General features: G+C 34.0%; 1 protein-coding gene across 1 annotated transcript in view; it reads left to right on the plus strand.

Moving 5' to 3' along the window:
• LOC126890367 (ecdysone-induced protein 78C) overlaps positions 1 to 25,989 on the plus strand; it is a 94,472-nt gene that overhangs the window by 61,996 nt on the left and 6,487 nt on the right. The window contains exons 4-6 of the mRNA XM_050659243.1: positions 498 to 660; positions 8,358 to 8,712; positions 16,729 to 16,908. Coding sequence (XP_050515200.1) covers positions 498 to 660; positions 8,358 to 8,712; positions 16,729 to 16,908 — 698 coding nt within the window. The remainder of the gene's footprint in view (positions 1 to 497; positions 661 to 8,357; positions 8,713 to 16,728; positions 16,909 to 25,989) is intronic.

Consider the following 25,989-nt stretch of genomic DNA (forward strand, 5'->3'; position numbering starts at 1 on the left):
TATTACGTCAAATTGCTTCTTGGGTATGCTCTCTCATTTTGGCATCAATTGGTGCCACACCTAGACTTCCCCTAATATACTCATTTCTAATTTTATCCTTCTTTGTCACTCCACTCATCCATCTAAGCATTCTCATTTCCGCCACATGCATTCGTTGTTCCTCTTTCTTCTTCACTGCCCAACATTCAGTCCGTACATCATAGCCGGTCTTATGGCTGTTTTATAGAATTTTCCCTTCAATTTTCCCTAAGAACTATGAGACTATGGAAAGAAAAATACTTCTTAATCTTTAATCGATTTTATGCTCCATTTGTCAATTTTTGTAGATTGTGTTATCATATTCAAATTTATTTCTCTCAGTTAGTGACCTAATAGGTTCAGGCATAAAATCTCATAATTTTAGTGTTAAAATTTTAAAACCTTATTATGTACTCTTCCATTTAGCCACATTCGATATCCAGCATATTGAAATGTTTACATTCATTTTATTTTTTTAGCTGTTCGATACGGCAGAGTGCCAAAGCGGTCAAGGGAAAGAAGTACCGACGAGCCATTGAGAGTGACAACATCAGATGCGGATCAATCGGATGCTGAAACGAAACAATTAGCCGTATACGACATGATCCTTAGTGTTTCTCAAGCTCATCATGCGAATTGTGGGTATGTGCCTATATGTGTATAATTTGGAAGATTTTTTAAAATATTTTCGAAAAGAACATTTGAGTCGCAATGTTTTATAACGTTCATAAGTCCTGTGGCCTTAACGAAGGCCAACAGTTTCCTTATTGGTAGTTTTAGGAACTCTTTTTGTGCTTTATGCTTCATTCATCTTACTGAGTTTGTGTAGGTGTTTTCGACAATGTCTAGTCATCATTTCGGTTACCGTTTTAATCTCTCATATATTGAGGTTCATCAAATGAGTTTTTTATCAATATTTTTGTTTATTTTTTTAGCTTGGATTTGCCCCCTGAGTGGCTCTCCATTTATTTTTATTATTTTTTATCGGCCACTTCTGAATTTTGTTTATTGCCTCATCTTTGGAGGTGCCACACAATCTGCTCGGTCATTCGAAACTGCAAAGAGATCTTTGCAGTTCCTCACTAGTTTTGATTTGCAGTTCTTTAATGCGAGAACAGCCGCCTGGTTATCTGTGTGAAAGTTGATTCTCTTTTCTTTTGGGGTTCCCATTTATGATTTCATCAATGCAGGCCACCAAAGCATAAACTTCAGCCTAGAACACAGTTGAACCTTGGCCTAGGCTGTAAGATTTAATATAAATATAATGAATCAATGGGAAAATCCCAATAGTTGGCTGTATACCATAGTTTAAAAAACCAATACAGAAGTAAAAACTTCGAGATGTATTCTGGTATAAAATCGTTTATTTAAAAACTATAAAATGTCATCGATTGCAGAACGTTTTCGTTCTAAACAGAACATCTTCAGTGCATCCTGCCGAGTATTTTGAAACTAGCACACCGTAAATAGTGTTAACATCATCATATATGGTTTACATAATGTAATATGTTAAAATTTTATGACTACAAGTCGATGTTAATGGATAAAGTGGAACACATGCTAAAAGGGTGCCATGGTTCCCTGCTCGAAGATACTAGGTACTTGCCAATTCAATGGGCACAGACCAACTCAACTACTAAAGTGCAGTTGTACTGAAGAAAGGGGGATTAGAAGGGATAGAAGTAAAGTGGGAAGAGACAGAGGCAAACTGCATAGAGTTGGCTAGCTAGAGATGCAAGAAAACCACTTGACACTCAAGGATGGATACGGCTCGTTTGCATGCCTGTCGAAGAACAGTAGCTCTATATAGATAGTAATGATGACTAAAAGATGAAATAATAAGATAAGAATAATGTACTGAAACTGAATGAAGATGGATAATTGCTAAAGACGAACAAAATAAATAAATCTAACAAATCATGGGCGCCATGAAAATGATCTTCGATCATTTTCCCAGGTATCTTATACTGCTGTCAAATATTAAATATATCAAACCTGTAATAATGAACATAAAGGAATAATAAAATTTATGATATACAAAATAAATACATATTTATTAAAAATAACTACTAGATTTTTAACAATCTCTGAGTTAAACAAGTTCATATTATGTGACTCTAACATGACAAAAGTTTGCAAAAGTTATGTTCAACCTAAGATAACAACAATGTTACCTGTTACAAAATTACAGGTATAAGTACCTCTCACTAACATATAGGGTACAAAATTACATAAGTCTTCTACCAAATGGTTATAGTACGCCTGCTACGTACAACTAAAGGAAACTGACAAAGATGAAAATACTACAAATAAATAGGCCCAAGCCTCACTAAGGGAAAATACAGTAATGAATAAATAAAGTTAAATATACAATTGACTAAAGTAGAAATGAAGTTGAGATAAATACCGACGATGACCTAAATTAACCGAACAAATGGAATAAAGCGAATAACAGTAAAATATTTGGGAAACAAGCTAGTAATATTAAAAAATAAATTTACCCGAATTACATAAACCAATATCAAAGCAATAATAAAGTAATGAATGGGTTGCTTTTTTCTTTACTACAACAATAATAAAGTATTAAAAACCTAATTTTCTCTAGGCTTATTCCTGTGCACAAGAAGTTACCGTAGATACAAAGTTTGGGAACCAAATAATCTAATATACAAATATGTCAAAAAAAAACCAGAGGTAACCTAAATCTGGAAAAAAAACATAGTGTATTTAACAGATAGTCTGAAATATAAAAAAAACCAATAGTTACTAAAACACCTCACTAAATGTTCCCAAACGAGGTTGCGGTTGCATCCTAGAAAATGATGCACCAGGATAGTGCGACCCCATGACTCCTGTAGGCCCAGGTGCCAAGACGAAAACTGAGCTGGAACGCTCCCATAGCTTGTTCCCAAAAAGACGTATTCCCATGATGACTTGACTGTGGCTGTAGTGGTTTCTCTAGGTGGTCAAATAAGGTCTATGACTTCATGGTAGGGTTTCTCCCAAATTGGCCAGAGTTGGTCTGTGCCCATTGAATTGGCAAGTACCTAGTATCTTCGAGCAGGGAACCATGGCACCCTTTTAGCATGTGTTCCACTTTATCCATTAACATCGACTTGTAGTCATAACATTTTAACATATTACATTATGTAAACCATATATGATGATGTTAACACTATTTACGGTGTGCTAGTTTCAAAATACTCGGCAGGATGCACTGAAGATGTTCTGTTTAGAACGAAAACGTTCTGCAATCGATGACATTTTATAGTTTTTAAATAAACGATTTTATACCAGAATACATCTCGAAGTTTTTACTTCTGTATTGGTTTTTTATAAATATAATGTTTGCCCAAAGACTCCTGATACAGTACCATGGGCAGTTTTAGATCCATCAGTAAACCACATTGAGCCCCCATTAATATTTGGGACTTTTTGTTCTCTAGATGGTATATTTATGTTAACTTTCTAAATGAAGTGAAAGACAGGTATGTTTCTTTTCGATACAGAGGTAGCTCTGAACCGAAACCACTTTCTAGTAACATCCTTAATCTCTAACTTTTACAATTTATAAGACAAGAGACGACAAATAGAGAAGGCGAAAAGGACTCTACAATATGCAGTCACATTCCGCCTTATTCGTCTAGGAAAAGGTCCAAAAGATAGTTCCTAGTACTCAAAATATGAGTAAAGCTAAAAGTGAAAAACGTCTAGAGACATAAGCTCTCTTTCACATTTATCTTTACTCAGATTTTGAGTACTCGTCCGACAGCGTCCTACAAGTGGATTATAATGTTATTTTTATAATAGGGACTTGCATAAAATTTTTAATTCGAAAAAGATGCTATAAATTACAACAGAATATAATTTAAAATATATATTAAAGAAAAAAAGTTGTTTTTGTCTTTCGTTTGGCCCCTAAAGACGATTAAAATCGAGAGAAAGTTCAAATTATAGCGGCCAGCCCAAAACGAGCCCTCATTGGTCGTGACGTCATATCATTGTAAAGTTTAAACTCAGCACCATTAGTTCATTAAGTTTTGTATTCATTTACTTGTTGTAATCATTTTATGGTTTATTTCAGTTTTATAAATCTATAGATGATTGCTGTGAACTACATATTTCATAATATTTGAGTGTTTTGGTTAAGACTTTTTTTTAATGACCGAAGAGGGTTTTTCTAAACGGCAGTCTAATTACTTACCCATTGTAAATATGTTTATAGTGGCCAGGTGGCCACATATTTTCAAATGAATGAAAATTTTTCACAAAATTGATATTATAGATTAAATTATTATTTTTATCTTTTACATACATTCTGTATTCAAAAGCTCTATGATCTTTTTGTTCAAAATATACTTGATTTATTAAAAAAACTATTAAGCAGACAACATATATTAAAACAACAGATACTTACATTAGAATTAGCTTCGCATCCATGAACACCTTGAGAATGAACTAAAATGTCTTTAATGTAACGTAAAAATGTCTTTTTTTTGTAACTCCGTTTCTTATCGACTGATAATCTAATAAATATTTTATTGGGGGTTTCAATGATTTTAATTTAACATAACGGTATTAAAGAACACTTTCATAATATTTACTTTTATTTTCCATAGTAAAAAAACACACACAATTCAATACTATCTCTTCAAAAACTGTGTTAGACTCCAAAGTAAACAAAATCGTATGTAATTTTAAATGAGACGTTAGAAATTTCATACAAATGATGATAATATGACGTCACAAAGGTTCGCGCGCTTTTTAGATCGTTTGAAATGATTTAAATACATATAAGATGTTAAATTTGTACTTCTAAGTTATTATGAGGCTTTGAGGCGTGAAATTTTGGAAATCTTATTTTTTAACGAAACTGAACATTTTTATGTAATAAAATAAAAATGTACAAGTTCCCTATTCACCTCAAATACGCAGTTTGGTTTCGTTTAGATTCAGGGGTGTTCATTTAGCCCCACTGAAGACGTCTATAGACAGAAACAGCTGTCTGGAGATGGTAAACCACCTCTGAATCGAAAAGAAACATAAGCTGTCTGTCACTTTTATCTTTATTCGGATTTTGAGTACTCGGAAATATATTTCGGACCTTTTCCTAGACAAATAAGGGGTAATGTGACTGCATATTGTAGAGTCCTTTTCGCCTTCTTTATTCATCGTATTTGGTCTTATAAATAATTGTAAAAGTCAGAGATTAAGGATGTGACCAAAAAGTGGTTCCACGAAAAGTTTTCAGATTTAAATTATTATTTATTATTATTGTAATAATGAATTTTGCATCTGGGACTTTTCATCTTTTCTTTAAGAGATGTCGCTACAGCGTCCTAAAAGTGGATTATAATGTTATTTTTGTAATTCACCTTAAATACGTAGTTTGGTTTCGTATCGATTCAGAGGTGTTCACGTAGCCCTACTGAAGACGTCTAGAGACAGAAACAGCTGTGTGGGGATGGTAAAACACCTCTGACTAGAAAAGAAACATAAGCGGTCTTTCACGTTTATCTTTACACAGATTTTGAGTACTCGGAACTATCTTTTGGACCTTTTCCTAGACGAATAAAGCGGAATGTAACTGCATATTGAAGAGTCCCTTTCGCCTTTTTTATTCGTCGTATCTTGTCTTATAAATTGTAAAAGTTAGAGATTAAGGATGTTATCAGAAAGTGGTTCCACGAAAAGTTTTCAGATTTAAATTAATTATTATTTATTATTATTTTAATAATGAATTTTGCACCTGGGATTTTCATCTGTTCTTCTCAGTGAAGATTAGTTCTGGTGTCATCATATCTGAGTACATCATAAAGATGAATTCATCAAGTATAGTCGCAGTAGTACTACATAATTCAAGACTCCTGTTATAGTTAGAAATTAGAAAGCTTGTCTTTGTAGGGTGGTGAGAAAGATCGCACAATATTGCAAAGCCGTCTTTTCCCACCAAAGTACTGAACCATAAGTAACTGTAAGTCGTATCAATGATATGTATAATTAACAAATTACCCCTGCACTCCCAGAAGAGTAGCGTAACCCTGTTAGTTATATTGTTAATATTATTCTTCTTCTTCCTCTTTATAAGCAATTCTGTTTGTTCATTAACGGATTGATACCTCTATGGAAGGTCGTCACTCCATCTTTTGCGCGGTCGGCCGATACTTCTTCTACCGATTGGTGATTTATCTCTTGCTATTTTGACTACACGTGTCTCCCCCATTCTGGTTATGCGGTTGTTCCATTCTCTTTTTCTATTTAGTGTCCATTCGTTTATACACTGTATTGTAAATTTGAGTGCTCCAATTGAGTTTGGAATCCAGTGTGAGCCCTAGATACTTGACCTCATTGGTTCTTTCTAGTTAGCCCTTAAATAATTTCAGCTCACTCAGTCAAGTAGGCTTCCTCCCTCTTATTAGTGAAGGCTACTAATTTTGTTTTGGAAAGGTTCACAGAGAGGTTCTCTTTCAGACACCAATTCTCTATATTAAGAAGAGCATATCTCATCTGATCCGCAACAGTACTAGTGAATTTTCCCCTAGTCACTATTAAAATGTCGTCTAAGAAACTCTGGACCCAGATTTCTTATTTGCCCTCAGGTTCATAGCGGCTTTCTGGGGTAAACTTCTTTTGAGTTCCGACATCAGATTGTGCAGGGCGGCTTCAGCTGATTTCCCGGCTTGATAGGCTCATTGCTGCTCATGTAGTGGGTTGTCATTAAGATTATTTTTCTTGATGTATTCATTCAAGATGTTTTCCATGGTTTTAAACATGAATGAAGTCAGATTTATAGGCCTGTAAGGCTTGTTAAGGTGTAATCTGTTTTTCTGGTTTAAAAATAAACGTCATACTCACTCTTCTCCAAGCTTTGGGAATATATACCAGAGCATGGCTAGCTCTAAATATTATGATCACGGACCTATAATAATTATTTCCTGTGCTTCTTGAAGTAGCCTAGGAAGTATGCCATCCGGTCCCGCAATTTTGTATGGTTTAAAAGATTTAACAGCCCATGTGACCGTCTGAGAACCAAAGATCACTTTAGAGGTCAGACAGTCACTTCTGGTTGGCCTAAAGTTTGCTTGATGATTATTACCACTAGTCAATTGCACCGACCCTGAGAAGTGCTTTAAAATATGCTCTACAGCCTCTTTCTCTGAGTCCGTATACTTCCCATTGGGCAATTTAATTGACTTTTAGGTTATTGTCACCGGTTTTGATCATTATGTTAACCATGGCACTTTCAGGTACACTTTCATGTTTTCACAGTATTTTGGCCTTTTAGAATAATTCCGTACCCTTGTTCTAAGATGTATTCTACTAAAGGATTCTCAACCGATCACCTTAGGATCTCTATAAAGAATTGTTTCTCCATAAATCTACATAGAAGGCTTTGGTCGATCAATGATTCTGCGGCTGATGTCCCAAAGGTAAACTTATAATCCTTATTCAGCAAATCAACTTTGGAAAGGTAGTCAAAAAGCAACTTACCTCTGTTGTTTATATCTCCGCTACCACAAACGGTACGATGGGCGTTGGCGTTGGAGTCGACGTCAATAATAAGCTCCGTGTACTTATTTTTGATATATTCTAGATTCTCTAAGTTAGTTCCTGGAAGTTGTCCTTTAGAATCAATAGGCGCAACAATCATCTCTATAACCAATCTATTGCAATTCAGTTTAATTTTGGCAGCTGCCATGTCTCCTCTACATAAAGTTACATAACTGGTACCAGGTTAAGGTCAGACCTACAAAAGATACAAGTTCGTATTTTAGTGTCTGTTACTCCCAAAATTAGTTCCGATTCCTTAACATTTAGTTTCCGTAACTTACCATTACTTATCCACGGTTCTTGAATAAGCACCATCTCAATGTTCTTCCCAACTATTTTCTGGCACAATAGTACCGATGTTGTTTTTTTTGCGTTGCAAATGGATCTATACGATCTTAAAATTGCTGAAGGTTATTCATTTTTGGAGTCTCCAGCCAGTGGTTGTGTAATTTCTTGTACCTGCATAGATTCACTTTCGGCTTCCTGCGGTTTAGAGGTAGGTAATGGTTGCAGGCTTTGGTTCCCCAATGTTCCCCATCTGTGTTGTTTTGCCCCCTTCCAAGATCATCCTTCTTCAAGATCTCTCTTCGTCTTAATCACATCTGGGAATGTATAATATAATTTTACACATGCGTACATCGGACACCTCTCTGCAATAGAAAGTCTATGTACATGCAGATTATAGTTTATACCGTGACGCCATCATTTTTTTTATTATTCTTGTAGTATGTTGTCTTGTTGTATATTATTATTGGTTCATGTATTTATAATATTTCTATTTATTTTAGGTACACGGAAGAACACACTAAGAATATATCACGAAAACCTATAATTCTTCCTCCCGCGAGTCCTGAATCAGATAGTGAGGTTGCTTCTTCTACTGCTGAATCCATGGAAATGGAAAGATGCTGGTTATGGCAACAATTTGCTTCTAACATTACGCCGTGCGTTCAAAGGGTAGTTGAATTTGCTAAGAGGGTTCCTGGATTTTGCGACTTAGGACAGGACGATCAACTTATTTTGATTAAAATGGGATTTTTCGAAATTTGGTTGAGTCACGTTGCGAGATTGACCTCTAATACTTCAATGATGTTTGATGATGGTACTACAGTTAGCAGACAGCAGTTGGAGACAATGTATGATGTAAGTATTACAATATATTTAAACTTGCCATCAAGAAGATAATTTTAATTTTATTCAACAATTTTATGCTATAGGTATCATTCAAATGGTATATACAATGGAATTATGCAATATCATTCAAATCAAATATACCAATAAATCATTTATATTCATTAATAACACATTCATCATCATCAATCAGCCAATCGCGCCCACTGCTGGACATAGGCCTCCATCAGTCCTTTTTGTGTTCTTGTGTTCTAGCTAAGTGCCCTGCTCAGTTCCACTTAAGCTGATTATTTCGGTGACGTCTTGAACTCCTGATATTTGCTTGATTTGGTTTGTTATCAGGTCTCGAAGGCTCACTTCCAGCATTGCACGTTCCATGGCTCGTTGTGTAACTTTGAGTTTATTCGCGGATTTTTGCGTCAGTGTTAAAGTCTCTGCTCCTAAGTTTGTACGGACAAAACCGGAATGGGAAGTTTCATCGCCGCCGGTTCATCGCCGCCGGCTCATCGCCGCCAGTTCATCGCCAGTCCATTTCATCGCCGTCCGTTTCATCGCCAGTTAATCAGTTGATTTTGTATTATGGGAGATGACACGACACGACGTTAAATTCAGTTCAAAACTTATGACAATGAAAAAGATAAAAACTATTATTATATTAATTTACTGATCTATCTCTACTTCCCCTAAATTTGATACTTCTTTTTCTTGCAGTACCGTCTCCCATCGGAGGTTGGCTACCATCACAGCCATCTTAACTTTGTTGACTGCAGCTCTGAACAACTGTATTGAACTGCACCCATACCACTCCCTTAAATTTCGCAACCAGGAAATCCTCCTACGTCCCACATTTCCCTTTCCCGAGATTTTTCCTTGGATTATGAGTCTTAACAGAGAGTACTTTTCTCCTCTCATTATGTGGCCTAGATACTCCAGTTTTTTCGTTTGTATGGTTTTTATGACTTCGCATTCCTTCCCCATCTTCAGCAAAACATCTTGATTTGTTACTCTTTCTATCCATGGTATTTTCCACATTCTCCTGTAACACCACATTTCGAATGCCTCAATGTTTTTGATGTTTATCTTTTTAAGTGTCCAAGCTTCCATGCCGTACAGCAGAACGGAGAAAACATAGCATCTTAACATTCTCGTTCTTAAGTTTATATTTATATCCCGGCTGCATAGGAACTTTTTCATTCTGACAAACGATTGTCTCGCTATCTCAATTCGCCTCTTGATTTCTCTTGTCTGGTCATTAGTATCAGTGAAGCAAACCCCTAGATATTTGTAGGACGTAACTCTTTCAACTGGCTGATTATTTATGGTTAAATTTACATTGGTGTATAGCTTCTTTGTTACAATCATGAATTTAGTCTGTTTGATGTTCAGTTTTAGACCATACTTATTGGTCTGAGTGTTTATGTTTTCCATCAAATACTGTAAATTTGCTAGGTTATCTGTTACAATTAGCGTGTCATCAGCGTATCGTATATTGTTAATTAACTCTTCGTTAATGTTCATACCAATGTTTTGCTCTAGGAGCGCTTCCTGACATATTGTTTCGCTATATATATTGAATAGTAGTGGAAAAAGCACCCAACCCTGACGCACACCTCGACGAATCTCAATTTCTTCGGTTAACTCATTATCAACCTTGATTTTTGCTGTTTGTCCCCAGTACAAACTGGATATGGTGTTAACGTCGCGACTGTCGATGTTTTTGCTTCTTAGGATTTCATACAGCTTTTGGTGTCTGACTTTATCGAAGGTTTTCTCAAAATCTATGAAACCTACGTAGAGGTCTTGGTTTACATCCAAACATCTTTGCATTAACACACTCAGACCAAACAAAGCTTCCCGTGTTCCCAGTCTACTTCTGAATCCAAACTGTGTGGCGCTTATGTCCTCTTCTAATTTATTAAATATTCCTTTGTGAATTATTTTTAAAAATACTTTTAGTGTGTGGCTCATCAATGCTATAGTTCTGTGGTCTGAACACTCTCTGGCGTTATTCGTCTTTGGAATTGTGACAAAAGTAGAGGAGAGCCATTTCTTTGGTATAATGCCTGTTCTATAAATTGTGTTAAAGAGGTTCACCATTATTTCAAGTGTGTCGTCGTCTATAAGTTTCAACAATTCTACAGGAATTTCAGCTGGTCCTGCAGCTGTACCCCCTTTTATGTTCCTTATAGCGTATTCTATCTCGCTTTTTAGGATTTCAGGCCCTGTTGTGTCGTCTGTAGGTTCTGCCACTGCTATTTCTGGTCTTTCGTCTGCAAAAAGTTCTTCAATGTATTCTGTCCAGCTTGCCAGTTTTTCATTTAAATCTGTAATTATTTTACCTTTTTTGTCCGTTACGATGAATGCTTGTTTCACTTTTTTACCTGTTATTTCCTTGATCTTTTTATGTATGTTAAAGCTATCGTACTTTCTTTCATATTCTTCTATTTCCTTGCAGTTTTTTAGAACCCACTTCTCTTTGGCTTCTCTAATTTTTCTCTTAATCTCACGGTTCACTTTTTTTTGTATTGTGTCTTGTTGGTTTTATTTCTTCGTCTTTCCTCCATGAGGTACAAAATTTCGTTTGTCATCCATTCCTTTTTCTTAATTTTGCTTGGAGCTAAGGAGCCTTCATTAGCTGTCATAAGGGCCTTTTCTATCTCCATCCATTTGTCCTCTACATTGCCTGTGTTCCTATTTTTTGCAGCGAGGTTTCTAAGATTGTTGTTTACCTGCTCTCCCGTCCTTTCCAGTATAGTTGCGTCTTTCAGTTGCTTTACGTCTATCTTTTGTTTAGTTGCATTTTTCTGTAGTTTCTTGAATCTTATATTTACTACAGCCACCACCGGATTGTGATCCGATTCTATATCAGTGCCTGGATAGGTTTTTGTAGACGTGATGGAGTTTTTAAACCGGCTTCTGATTAGTATATAATCGATTTGATTCTTGACGATGTTGTCTGCATTATCCCTTGGTGATGTCCACGTGTACAACCTACGGTTTGGCAATCTGAACATTGTGTTCATTACTACAAATTCTTTTTCTTGGCAACATTGTACGAGACGTTCACCTCGGTCGTTTCGTTGTCCAAGTCCAAATTCACCAATGCATCCATCAGTTTTCATCCTACCAACTTTAGCGTTGAAATCGCCCATGATTACGGTGACCTCTTCTTTTTTGGTCGATTCCAGAATGTATTCTAGTTGCTTGTAGAATTCTTCTATTTCCTCATCCTCTTTCTCTGCTGTCGGTGCATAGACTTGAATAATGTTACTTTTTCCTTTGTTCGACTTTAGTTGGATTGCTATGATTCGTTCTGAATATGGGGTAAAACTTAGTACTGATTTGTTGACTTCCCTTTCGACTATTATTCCGACGCCATAACGGTGGTTTGTATCATCAGTTCCCGAATAGTAGAACATGCCGTTTCTAGTTGGACATCTGCCGGATCCTTTCCACTGTACGTCGCTGATACCAAGTATTTTCACATGTAGTCTTTCCATTTCTGTTGTTACGTTTATTAATTTCCCGGCTGCATACAAGCTTCTTGCATTCCAAGTAGCTATTCTCATAACTTTATTTTTAAGTTTCACGACTTCGTTCGCCACTGTTCCCCCCGGAGATCCGATTGGGGAACATTTTACTCCGGAATATTTCGTTTTGAACATTACCATTGATGGTTTTTTACAAGGAAATCCATTTGGATATTTAATGCAGTGGTTTCCCGTTGCCTTCTGCATCCTGATGCCGTTGACCACTGTCTTGGTCCCTTCGCCTTCGAGACCGATTTCTCAGTCTCAGGACAACAGAGTGCCCTGCCATTTGGCCGGTAGATGGAGGATTACTTATACCGGTAATCGCTCGGTTACTAGAGGGTGTAGTGGAAGGAAATATAGTGACCCGTCTGCTTTCGGAAACCTAATCGCCATTAGAGGTCAGAAGAAACAAGAGTTAGCCAAAAGAGGCTGATAGGAAAGATTAAAGACATTTTACTCAAGACAAGTTGAAAAAGAGTAAAATGTGAAGGCCCTTATGATGTGCCAGGTGCGCTTCATAAGCGTAAGAGTATCGATACACTTTGTGTTCCCGCTCATACCTCGGGGTGTTGACTACAGACTGTATGGCTCGTCCAGCATGCCATAGCGTGGAGGATGGGGTACACGACATTTTTACAATGTAGATACTCCAACTCCATGGCCTGACCCCAAAACAAAATTGATACTAAATAGTATTAAATTTGTAGTGTTAAAGGGCCTTGTAGAAATATATATGTTCAAATTTATGTAGTGTCAGGTAAGGTTAGGTTAGGTCATTTCCTAGAATTCCTAATTAATATTAAAAATAAATAATAAATTTAACTGTAGAAAATTGGTCGGAAATTTGGAATTAAATCAGTTAGCGATTAATTAACTGGCGATGAATCAGCCGGTGATGAACTGGCGGCGATGAAATGCCCTAGACCGGACAAAACACATTGGAAAGACATAATTAATAAGGCACATGGAAATTGCACTTTTTAGGATCGCTTAGTTTGCCAAATTCTGTCCATGTCAGGTCTATTCGCCTCTTAGACAAGGCGAAAACGGCGGGTTCGAAGGGAAAAATATTCCCATGAGATTTTTTTGCATAATCACATTCGTGAGATATCCCAGAATAAGGTTCAAGAAGTCGCCCATGTGAAAAGTGGGCCAATTTTTTTTTAACAATTTTTTTTTAATCATATTGCAAGAATCAATATTTTTGGCCTGAACAATTTTTTCTTTAATTTTTTGGACCATACTGGACAAAAAAGGTATCTTATAATTTTTCTCTAAAGTTGATCGTTTTCGACTTACAAGCAATTTGAAATTGAAAAAAACGAAAAATGGCGATTTTCAAGGCTTAATAACTCGGTTAAAAGTTATTATTATGAAAGTAAATATATGACTAAATCAAAGCCCGCCCTACAAGATCCTGAAGAAATTTTTGTCATTATTTTATTACTAAGCTGTTATTTTTAAGTAATAATAATAAGCTCCATGCACGTGTGCGGGGCTGTAAATGCTGAGTGCGAGAGAGAAGCCATTCCAGCAGTCCAATTGTGCATCTTACTCGCACTCACATTTACAGCAGCGTCAATAAGATCTAACCACTCATTGTTATTAATTAAAAATAACAGCTTAGTAGTAAATTAATGACACAGATTTCTTCAGGATCATGTAGCGGCGACTTTAAACTTTGATTTAGTCACTTTCTGACTTTCAAAATAATAATTTTTGACCGAGTTATTAAGTCTTAAAAATAGCCATTTTCGCGTTTTTCAAATTTTAACTTGCTTATAACTCGAAAAATATCAACTTTAGAGAAAAATTATAAGAGACCTTTTTTGTCCATAATGGTCCAAAAAACTTAAAAAAAATTAGTACGGGCCAAAAATATTGATTTTTGCAATTGGATTAAAAAAAATTGTTAAAAAAAATGGCCCACTTTTCTCGTGGGCGACTTCTTGAACCTTATTCTGGGATGTCTCACGAATGTGATTATGCAAAAATATCTCATAGGAATATTTTTCCCAACGAACCCGCCGTTTCCGCCTTGTCTATATGTATTTCATGTGTTTGATTGTCACTGCTTATTTTGATCTCATGTCCCAGATCTTTGCATGTGTCTGTTTGTTGTATGGTATAATAATTGTCATTCATTATATTTTCGCCATTTGATTTGTCATAAGTTTAGTTTTCTCGGTTTATTTTTAATCCTGCTATCTCAGAGAGAGTTTTAATCGAATGTATCATAGAAACTGTATCTTGTAAGTTTTCTGCGATTAGGTAATACAACCGCTATCTGCAAACGTCAGATGATAAAATATAACCTTTCTTCATTTATATTGATGCCCATATATCTTGCCATTGAGTGTTCTTAAATATTGACTCTAGAGCTGCCGTGAACAATTATGGTGAAATATTGTCTCCTTCTCTTACTCCTCGACCTAAGCTAATTTTTTTTTCTGTATCGACATGGAAGAATATCCTGTAGCTGGCTGTATACCATTAATTACAAGTACAATGACAAATTTTTCTTGATAAAAGCTATATTTATTTAAAAACCCTTAAAAGGGCCACAAATACCACAACAAAACGTTTTCGCTCTCTAAAAAGAGCATCATCAGTGTTACAAGCCTAACATGCTGAGCCGCCCAAAAATATAAAGGTTAAAACCCTTTAAAAGTTGACTAAATATATTACATAATTAAATAAATTATGGAATCCAAAGGATGGATATAATCCCTATGGATAAGGCCCTAGGGCAACATATGACTCCCACTTGGTACGTGGGTTTCTAGGTAATAATTAGGTCATCACATTGAGAGAGGTGAAAGAGAGCATTTCACTCTTCTGAAAAATACGTTTTATCTAGGACCGCAAAGTTGGTTTCGTGGTGGCGATGAACTCCTTAAATTCGACTTAAATTCTTACCCGGCGAGTGACTTTTTTAAGTTTGGAAAGAGATTTGGCCCAAATTTGGAGATTACGGTGGATGAGACAGCAGTTCGTAGCTCAATTTGATCAATTTCGTCATGGTAACGACGGAGGTGTGAGCCGGTCCCTTTTCATGGTGAAAGAACACATTTTTTCTTCAAATATAGATTCATTTCTGCAATAGGTAACTTGCATAAAATTTTAAATTCGAAAAAAATGGTATAAATCACAACAGAACATAATTTAGAACCTGTATCAAAAATAAAAAAAGTTTTGTTTGTCTTTCGTTTGGCCCCTAAAGACGACTAAAAATTCAACTTATCCCAGCCACCCCAAAACGCGTCGTGACGTCACAGGGTTGTATGTTTACATTCTACACCAATTGTATGTATAATTTTAAATTAGACATTATAAACGTCAGTAGAAAATACAGTTATGTGACGTTACAAATGTTTTTGATCGTTTGAACTATTCATAGAAAATGTGTACTTTTACAAAATGGTTTTATTTTCAATAGTAAACCTTCTTTCCTTTCCTTCAAAAACTGTATCAAACTGCAATCTCAACAAACTATATTTTATTACAATGACATACGATAAATGTCATTAGAATATAAATATTTTTCCTTTATTCCCCGACGACGATCTGGCTAAATACCCAAGTAGTTGGAGGCCAATAAACTAAAGAAGAAGAAGAATATACGTAAATATAACCGTAAACTGAACCACATAGTCAAACTCTGTGACGTCACGGGTCGTTTGAACTATTTTAAGATAAAGAAGACTTTAAATTTGTACTTCTAAGTTATTATGAGTTTTTGAAGCGTGAAATTTTGGAAATCTCATTTTTATATAAAACTGAACATTATTATGTAATAGAAAAAATGTGCAAGTTCCCTATTCTGTGTCAAATCTGCCCAATAATTCGGTATAGTAGAGCTTTGTGACCATTTTGGCCTTTCCCAGGAAGTCGGTGTAGATCACGCCTTATCAATTCCAGAAAACGGTGGCCATCATCGTTCCTGCCGATAGGACAGTCTTCGCCTTCTTCGGAGCACGTTCAGGAGTTTCAGTTTCTTGGATTCTGGTGTGTACCAGTGTATCCATGTTTCGTCGACAGTCATAAAACAACATAGAGACTCATTCTTATTACTGCTTATAGTCTGTTCGCTAAACTCAGACGCAACTTTCTAGATATTTTAGTCGGTAATTTTGCCAATTTTAGCAAAATTGGCAAAAAATTAATTTTTAAATAGTTAATAATCACTAAATATTTAGTAATTTTGCCAATTTTTGCAAAATTGGCAAAAAACAAAAAAAATATCGACTAAAATATCTAGCCAGTTGCGTCTGAGTTTAGCGAACCGACTATACTGTTTCAGCTGTTGGCGGTTTGCCAATACGAGATCGTGGATTATTTTTTCACGTTATCCTTCGAGGTCCCTTTTCGGGGAATATGGGCGTGACTTATCAAAAACCGACGTACGATCACGTTGAAACTGATTAAACCAATTTTTGTCCAATCAAGGGCACCTACGTATTTCATTAATAAATAAAATTGGCATTATTTTCAGGGCGATTTCACACAATCCGTAATTCATTTTGCCGCAAGTTTCAACGCTTTGGCACTCAACGATACTGAGGTAGGACTATTTTCGGCTGTCGTTCTTCTAACAGCGGACCGACCCGGCATTACAGATGTAAAGACAATAGAACAACATCAAGATAAACTAATAGAAGCTTTAAAAGTTCAGGTAATATATTCATTAATCAAATAGGTACATTTTCTTCAAATAATTAAAAACTATTATACAGGGTGTAACAAAAATACAGATCATAAATTAAATCACCTATTCTGGGACCAAAAATAGTTCGATTGAACCTAACTTACCTTAGTACAAATGTGCACCTAAAAAAAGTTACAGCCCTTTGAAGTTACAAAATAAAAATCGATTTTTTCAATAGATCGAACACTGTTTGAGCTGCACAAATTTTAATATAATTTCTTTTTAGGATGTTTATGCCATAATATTGCCACATGTCCATTTTCATTAAAAAATCTTTAATAGTTTTCGATATATCGGAAAAAATCGATTTTCATTTTGTAATTTCAAAGGGTTGTAACTTTTTTTGTGTGCATATTTGTACTAAGGTAAGTTAAGTTCAATCGAACTATTTTTGGCCCCAGAATATGTGATTTAATTTATGACCTGTATTTTTGTTACACCCTGTATATCTTAAGACCCATCGCATACATACAACTTTTAGTCGAACAACTATTTAGTTGTGTATTATAAGTCTGTAGGAATATATTGAAGTGCGCATACTGTCAACTCGATAGTCGCTCGACAAAAAAATCAAAAGATCTCATCGATTGCCTTTTGACTGAAAAGTCGCACAACTCTCGACAAACAGCTCAATTCTCATGGTAGACCAGGGCGCATCTGTAAAAATATTAGTACATTTGGACGTTGAGATGTGACTCAAATGTTTTTGCAAAAATTGCTTGAAAATAACTCAAATAATAATATTTGAGTTATTCTCCCTCTCAAAAAGGTCCGGAACATTGTTTAAATAATCAAAATGTCAAAAAATAAAGGAAAAATTCGATTTTTTTCTTCGTTTTTTGATTATAACTTTAAAAGTATTCATTTCCGAGAAAAGTTGTACTGACATAAAAGTTGCGTAATTAAATTTCCTACAATATAGAATTAGTTAATAATTTAAAAAATAGTCGTTCTTGTTTCAAAATAGCAATAATTGCGAAAAAGAACCATACAAAAACAAGTATTCGCATTTTACGTTTTTCAACCATTTATGTTACACTTAGGGCCTTCATATTTCACTCAGAAAAACTTTATGATACAGTAAAGTAATACTGTAAATTTCATTAAGATCGGCTCAAGAGATTTTGCAAAAAAATTATTTTTTCAAAATGTTACAGGACTGAAAATAAAGCAGACAGCAAGTTGATTTTTTTTGCGTATAGAAGTGTACTGTACCTTTCATTTGCAATTTGCAAAACTAAAATCGATTAACTACCACGGCGTCAGGAATTTTTTTAAATACACATTAATTATTGGTGCTACGCGCAGGACAGCGGATATGGGCATTCCAATAACCTTTGATAATGATTGATACATTTTAATTTTTATTACATTTCGATATAAATATCTCCATCTAATTTACCTACCGTTGCACGTCATCCGCGTCATAGATCGTGACGTGACATGATACCAACACGAAATATTTGGAGGGTATGTGTGTTCTGTTTTAGAATCACTTTGCCGAGTACACTGGCATTACAGCCACTACACATATTTTATTATATACGCGTAGAAATAATATTTAAAGATTTTTATTATTGTTAACTTAAAAAAATACACAATAATATGTTTCATTTAATTTGTATAGATGGATTATAAAGCGTTTTTATGAAGCACATTTGTTCGGAATACACTGTAACTATAATCGAACGAAGGTGATATTTTGGCATAAATTGGTAACATTTATTTGACAGTTGCGGTGATGACACTTCATATTTGTTTATATTCTTTACTGTAAGTATTTGTTTCATTATATTTACTGTTTTTATTATGTACTTTAACACGCTTTAACGTAAGATTATAACTTAATTCTTGTTTTCTATTTCTAAAGTTTTTATTTATTTACATTGAATATTAATTTGTTTTGCTGTATAATCCACTTCCGCAAAAATTGTGTGATGTATTTGATTTAAAATGAATTCAAGAATTTTTTGTAATTGGGCAACAATGTCAACTTAGATCTCTAACGTAGATAATGACGTGCAACGGTAAGTAAATTAGACGGACTGTAAATAAATTTGTTTATTGCAAAATAAAAACACATACTCTATCCTTTGAAATGACACTTTTTTAGCAAAAACTTTCTTTGTTCATATATTTTAACTTAGAGAATAAAAGTTTATTATTTTTAAACATATGCAATTGTTTAAACAATATTTCACAAAAAATAATAAAAATAATAAATTTAAAGATAAAACCCATAACTAAATTAAAATTCATGGTGACGTTTCAATTATTATTTTAATCATCGTCAGAATAATAAGTTTCTTGAGCGGATGCTTTAAAATATTTTAAAGGAACAAACAATAATTAATGAAAACGTAAAAATGACATTGACAATCATTGGGTTAAATCAGTAATTTCAAAAACGCCATGTCTTGTTGCGTGTTTAAGGGTGGCTTCAAAAGAAATATGGATAATGCCTCCTTGATGTTGAGTTCCGTTGGAGAACTTGCATGACCAATGATTGAGAAGTCCTTACGACTAATAGGGTGGTCAGAATCAGTCATATGTTGGAATACCGCTGAATTTGGAATTGTTCTTGATCGTATTCTTAAGTGAGGAGTGACACCTAAGTGTTCGCAACATCTGACATTAAAGTGACGTCGAGTCTTCCCGACGTACGTAGCTGCACAGCTACTACATTTGAATTGGTATATAATGTTAGATGCGAGATCAATAGGAATCATGTCTTTCACATGGAAACGAGATCCTATTCTTTCCAAAGTCGTGAAAGCAAATCTTAATTCTATAGAGGGAAATACTTTTTTAATTGTTCTACGGATGTTGCGTCGGATTTGTAAGCTGTGGTAACCAGTATATGGAAGTTTGATAGGTATAGATCTTTTCTTTGATTTCTTCTACTTTGCTGTTTGGTTGGAATTTGTTATTGAAAAAACGTCTGATGTATCTTTCTAAGAAGTTCAACGAAAAACCATTTTTACTTAAGATCACCTTTATGTTTTCTAACTCTTCATGTAGGAATTGCCAGGTTGAACAGATAGTGAAAGCGCGGTGAACAAGTATATTGATTAAACTTGTTTTGTATTTGTTGGGAATGAAGCTATCTGCGTTTATATACAGGCCGGTGAAGGTTGGTTTTCTATATATTAAAGTGGAAAAACCTGAAGGTGATCTGAAGATGTTAATTCCTAAGAAGGGCAGATTTCCATTGACTTTAATTTTAACAACCTTCACCGGCCTGTATATAAACGCAGATAGCTTCATTCCCAACAAATACAAAACAAGTTTAATCAATATACTTGTTCACCGCGCTTTCACTATCTGTTCAACCTGGCAATTCCTACATGAAGAGTTAGAAAACATAAAGGTGATCTTAAGTAAAAATGGTTTTTCGTTGAACTTCTTAGAAAGATACATCAGACGTTTTTTCAATAACAAATTCCAACCAAACAGCAAAGTAGAAGAAATCAAAGAAAATATCTATATCAAACTTCCATATACTGGTTACCACAGCTTACAAATCCGACGCAACATCCGTAGAACAATTAAAAAAGCATTTCCCTCTATAGAATTAAGATTTGCTTTCACGACTTTGGAAAGAATAGGATCTCGTTTCCATGTGAAAGATATGATTCCTAGTGATCTCGCATCTAACATTATATACCAATTCAAATGTAGTAGCTGTGCAGCTACGTACGTCGGGAAGACTCGACGTCACTTTAATGTCAGATGTTGCGAACACTTAGGTGTCACTCCTCACTTAGGAAGACGATCAAGAACAATTCCAAATTCAGCGGTATTACAACATATGACTGCTTCTGACCACCCTATTAGTCGTAAGGACTTCTCAATCATTGGTCAAGCAAGTTCTCCAACGGAACTCAGCATCAAGGAGGCATTATCCATATTTCTTTTGAAGCCACCCTTAAACACGCAACAAGACATGGCGTGTTTGAAATTATTGACTTAACCCAATGATTGTCAATGTCATTTTTACGTTTTCATTAATTATTGTTTGTTCCTTTAAAATTATTTTAAAGCATCCGCTCAAGAAACTTATTATTCTGACGATGATTAAAGTAATAATTGAAACGTCACCATGAATTTTAATTTAGTTATGGGTTTTATCTTTAAATTTATTATTTTTATCAAGTTTAATGGTGTGTCCTTATCTACATAAAAATAATAAAATTAGTTTGATTTTTGTGGAATTAAAATATTAAAATACAACAAATATAGAGTAAGAAAATAATATATTAGATAAAAATTGAAAGAAATTTTGGTGGAAATCAACTTGTGTGAATCGAACAACGCTGTCCTGCGCGTAGCACCAAAAATTAATGTTTATTTAAAAAATTTCCTGGCGCCGTGGTAATTAATTGATGTAAATTTTGCAAATTGCAAATGGAAGGTACAGTACACTTCTATAAGCAAAAAAAATTCAACTTGCTATCTGCTTTCTTTTTAGTCCTGTAACATTTAAAAAAAATGATTTTTTTTTGCAAAAGCTGGATTTCAATATTTATTTTGCAAAATATCTTAAACCGATCTTAATGAAATTTACAGTGTTGTTTTAATATATAATAAAGTTTTTCTGGGTAAAATATGAAGGTCCTAAGTGTAGCATAAATGGTTGAAAAACGTAAAATGCCAATACTTGTTTTTGTTTGTTTTTATTTTTCGCAATGTTTGCTATTTTGCAACAAGTGACTATTTTTTAAATTTTTAACTAATTCTATATTGTAGGAAATTTAATTACGCAACTTTTATGTCAGTACAACTTTTCTCGAAAATGAATACTTTTAAAGTTATAATCAAAAAACCAATAAAAAAATCGAATTTTTCCTTCATATTTTGGCATTTTGATTATTTAAACAATGTTCAAGATCATTTTGAGTGGGAGGATAACTCAAATATTATTATTTGAGTTATTTTCAAGCAATTTCTGCAAAAAATTTGAGTCACCTCTCAACGTCCATCTCAAAACAGATGCGCCCCGGACTATAGTACATTTGGACGTTGAGAGGTGACTCAAATGTTTTTGCAGAAATTGCTTGAAAATAACTAAAATAATAATATTTGAGTTATCCTCCCTCTCAAAAAGGTCAGGAACATTGTTTAAATAATCAAAATGTCAAAAAATGAAGGAAAAATTCGATATTTTTCTTCGTTTTTTGATTATAACTTTAAAAGTATTCATTTCCGAGAAAAGTTGTACTGACATAAAAGTTGCGTAATTAAATTTCCTACAATATAGAATTGGTTAAGAATTTAAAAAATAGTCGCCCTTGTTGCAAAATAGCAATAATTGCGAAAAAAACATACAAAAACAAGTATTCGCATTTTAGTGGAGTCACTGAAGGTGGATATGAGCTATTACCTCCGATTTCGTTGAACCTCCATCGATTTGCATGAAAATTGGTGAGTGGTTAGAGGATATCTCAAGGAACAAAGGTGATATGGTGCCAACTTGCGCTTTTACCCTAGGGGTGGATGCCACCACCCCTTCTCGGGGGTGAAAATTATTTTATTAAAAATAACCCCATAATTCGATAGAGGGACAAATTTCAAGCAAAATTTGTTATATAAAGTTATTAAAATAAATCAAAACTTTTTAAGTTAATAAAGACCAAAGATTTTAATTTTTCATGAGAAAAATGCATGTTTAACCAATTTTTCATCAATAACTCAAAAAGCGTAAGTTTTTATAAAAAAGTGATAAATAACAAAATTGAAGCTAATAAAAATGAAATAAACAACTTACTAGAAAAACCCTTTAATATTAACTAAAAGTGAGTTATAGGTAATTGAATGTAGGTATATTTTTTTCGGCGAGTTAAAAACTTAGTATTCAAGCTGAAATAACGGGACATTGATGCATTTTATAACAAAAACTTATTAAACATTTGTCAAAGTACTTAAAAATATCTATCAAATGAGCCACTGAACATGTTGATAGCGTTAAGATTTATGCTCCAAAATTTTTGCAAAATTTATCTTTTAAAAATTTTTCTAAAACATGTTATGGTTTTTTTTTAATAACTCCATTCGTGTTTACGATATCAGGTTCGTCTAAAAACTGTTTGAAAGTTAATTCCAAGTGCTATTTAAGCACGTCAAACCTAATCTTTTAAACCCCTTACGTTTTTAAAAATAAAAGGTTAAATGGCCCCGGTTGCATGGTTCCCACAGCAAAATTTAAGATTTAAACGTTTCTATCTCGGTTATTTTTGACCCTATAGAAATAGTAAAAGAGGTAAAATATTTGGCACAGAAAAAACTAAAATTTGGTTATATATAATTTTTTACGTGTATTGAGTATTTTTGGAGTACTATCAAAAGAATATGAGAATTACAATAATTTTAAAATAAATTATTTTTTTAAATTATATCTTTTTTCAAAAATATGCATTCTAAACCGGTCAAAATTATCAAAAACATTACTTATGCTAATATAAAGAAGTTCTTCTAAGGATTACTATAAATTTTAATTTTTGTGGAAATGGCGTATGTTTTATTTTTCAGTTTTTCCTAAAAAATTCGAAACGTTTCTTTTATTTTCATTATAACTTACTTAATTTTGGCGCCATTACCTTGTTCTAAAGCTCATTTGATAGGTATTCTGAAGTACTTTGACAAATGTTTAGCAGGAATATTCTATACATTGCATCGTTTTTCCGTTATTTAAGCTTGAATACTTATATTTGAGTACTCGTCGAAAAAAATACACATTCAATTGCCAATAACTCACTTTGAACTAACATTAGTTTAGTTCTTTATGTGACTAGACTAATGTATTCAGTATTTTATTATCTTCAATTTCAATGCATCTAAGACGTTAGTTGGCACTGGATGGGCCTTTTTCATACCTGCTACTAAAACAGAAAAAATATTTAAGTTAGGCCATGATTTTTCTATCTTCAGTGCTGAAGTCATAACAATTTATGAGGCCCTGCAATATTTTAAAGAATCAGAAGATATATCTGCAACAATTATTTCCGATTCACTCTCTGTTCTTCTTGCTATTCAAACTATAGATTTTCCCAATAACAATTCAAATATTTATATCCTACTAATTAAGAAAATCCTTTTTGAAATTCATAAAAATAAAAGAAGAGTGAACTTTTTATGGGTTAAGGCTCATATAGGACTAACGCATAATGAATATGTTGATAGTTTGGCTAAAAAAAGCTATTGAATATGGTACTTCACATAATCGTAAGTTTTGCATATCTGACTTAGTTAACACTATTAAGCATCGAGTTAAAAATCAGTGGAGTCAATCATGGCGAGATCTTTGTAAACAATCCAAATCTCAGTATTCACTGATTCAACCTTCTGTTCCAAATATATATTGGTTTAAAAATTATGTAGTACCTCGAAGATATATAACAACATTAATTAGAATGAAGTTTGGACATGCATGTTTCCCTCTACATCTAGCAAGAATTAAAGTTTTTGATTCAAATCTTTGTACAGAATGTCAGAAGGTTGGTGACTTAAATCATACTTTCTTTGAGTGCGCAAAATATATTCCATGCACATATAATTTAATCCAAGATTTAATAAAATGTAATGTTTTTCCACCTTTCAATGTATCCTATCTATTGTCTCTGAACAGCAAGAACATATATGATTGTTTAATGAAATTTATCTGTGAAACTAAAATTAACCTCTAAACTTATTAATCCTGATAATTTGGTATATTATGTACATATGAAAAAAGAAGAAGAAGAAGATACATAATGGAAAATGTGGTGAGCAACTTGGACAGTCCATAGCGGCCAGCTTTTGAACTGAGTAGAGAGCTGTAGAAGAGTTTGCAATGGAACTCTAAGGACCTCATTGCCTTCCTTATGTATGAACAGAAAACAAAAAAAAAGTTGTGACTGGCTAAATGACACCCAAGTCTATGCCATAAAAAAAAATTCAGTACTTTCAACTTTTTTGTAAAAGCTTATAGTTTTTTATTTATACGTGAAAAACTGATTTAAAAACATGCATTATTTTACGAAAAAATAAAATCTTTGGTCTTTAATAACTCAAAAAGTGTTGATTTATTTTAATAACTTTATATAACAAATTTTGTTTATAATTTGTCCCTCTATCGACTTATGGTATTATTTTTGATAAAATAATTTTCACCCCCGAGAAGGGGTGGCATCAGTGGCGTAGCTGACAGACCCGCAGGGCCCGCAAGGCGGGGGGCCCCGCCGTTAGGAGGGGCCCCTTAAAGCCTTCAAGCTTAATACTTCTACTTTCTTTAAATTGGGGACCAAAACATATTTTCCTAATAAGCATCAAAATAGGGAATTTGGAAGGAAATAATGAACCGGGTAATTGGCGTAACTCTTGCTCTTTTCGGGTACAATTTAGCGTTTAGTACTTTCGTGGACATGTTGGTCAAGATATTTCGAAACACGATCTGCTTAATTTTATTTTCCGGTATGTACCTTGCGATGAAAATAATTTATCTTCTAAAGAAGTTGTTGAAAATTTTTTGGAATTTATTCACATGTTAGACCAAAGTGCAGAAGGTCTTGTAAATGAAATTTTAAAATTTATACAATCAAAGCACCTTTCCGTACACAACTGTAGAAGAAAGTTGTATGATGGGGCAAGGGTTATGAGTGGTGTATATTCAGGCGTATAACTGACATTGAAAATAGAGCTTCCTATGTTCATTGTGCATCCCATAATCTGAACCTAGTGTTGAATGATGCCGTTGTTGGTGTACAGGAGTTGGCTTTTTTAGGATTTAATTAAAAAAATTGTGTGGTTTTAGTGAAAGTATTAAAAGCTAGGATGTACTATGTACTATTATGACTTTGGATCCATCGCGTTTGCCAACACTTAAAAGGTTATATAAAACCCGGTGGTCATCCAGACATGATGCTGTTATGGCTTTGCGTCGAGCTTTCCGACAAGTAATGAAATCTTTAACGAAAATTTCAATGCTATCTAAAACACGATGAAAAAGTAGGTATAAATTAATGCCTTATTAGAGCATATGAATAATTTTGAATTCGTCGTTAACATTACTAT

Source organism: Diabrotica virgifera, chromosome 8 (genome assembly GCF_917563875.1).
Source record: "Diabrotica virgifera virgifera chromosome 8, PGI_DIABVI_V3a".
Classification (NCBI taxonomy): Eukaryota; Metazoa; Arthropoda; class Insecta; order Coleoptera; family Chrysomelidae; genus Diabrotica; species Diabrotica virgifera.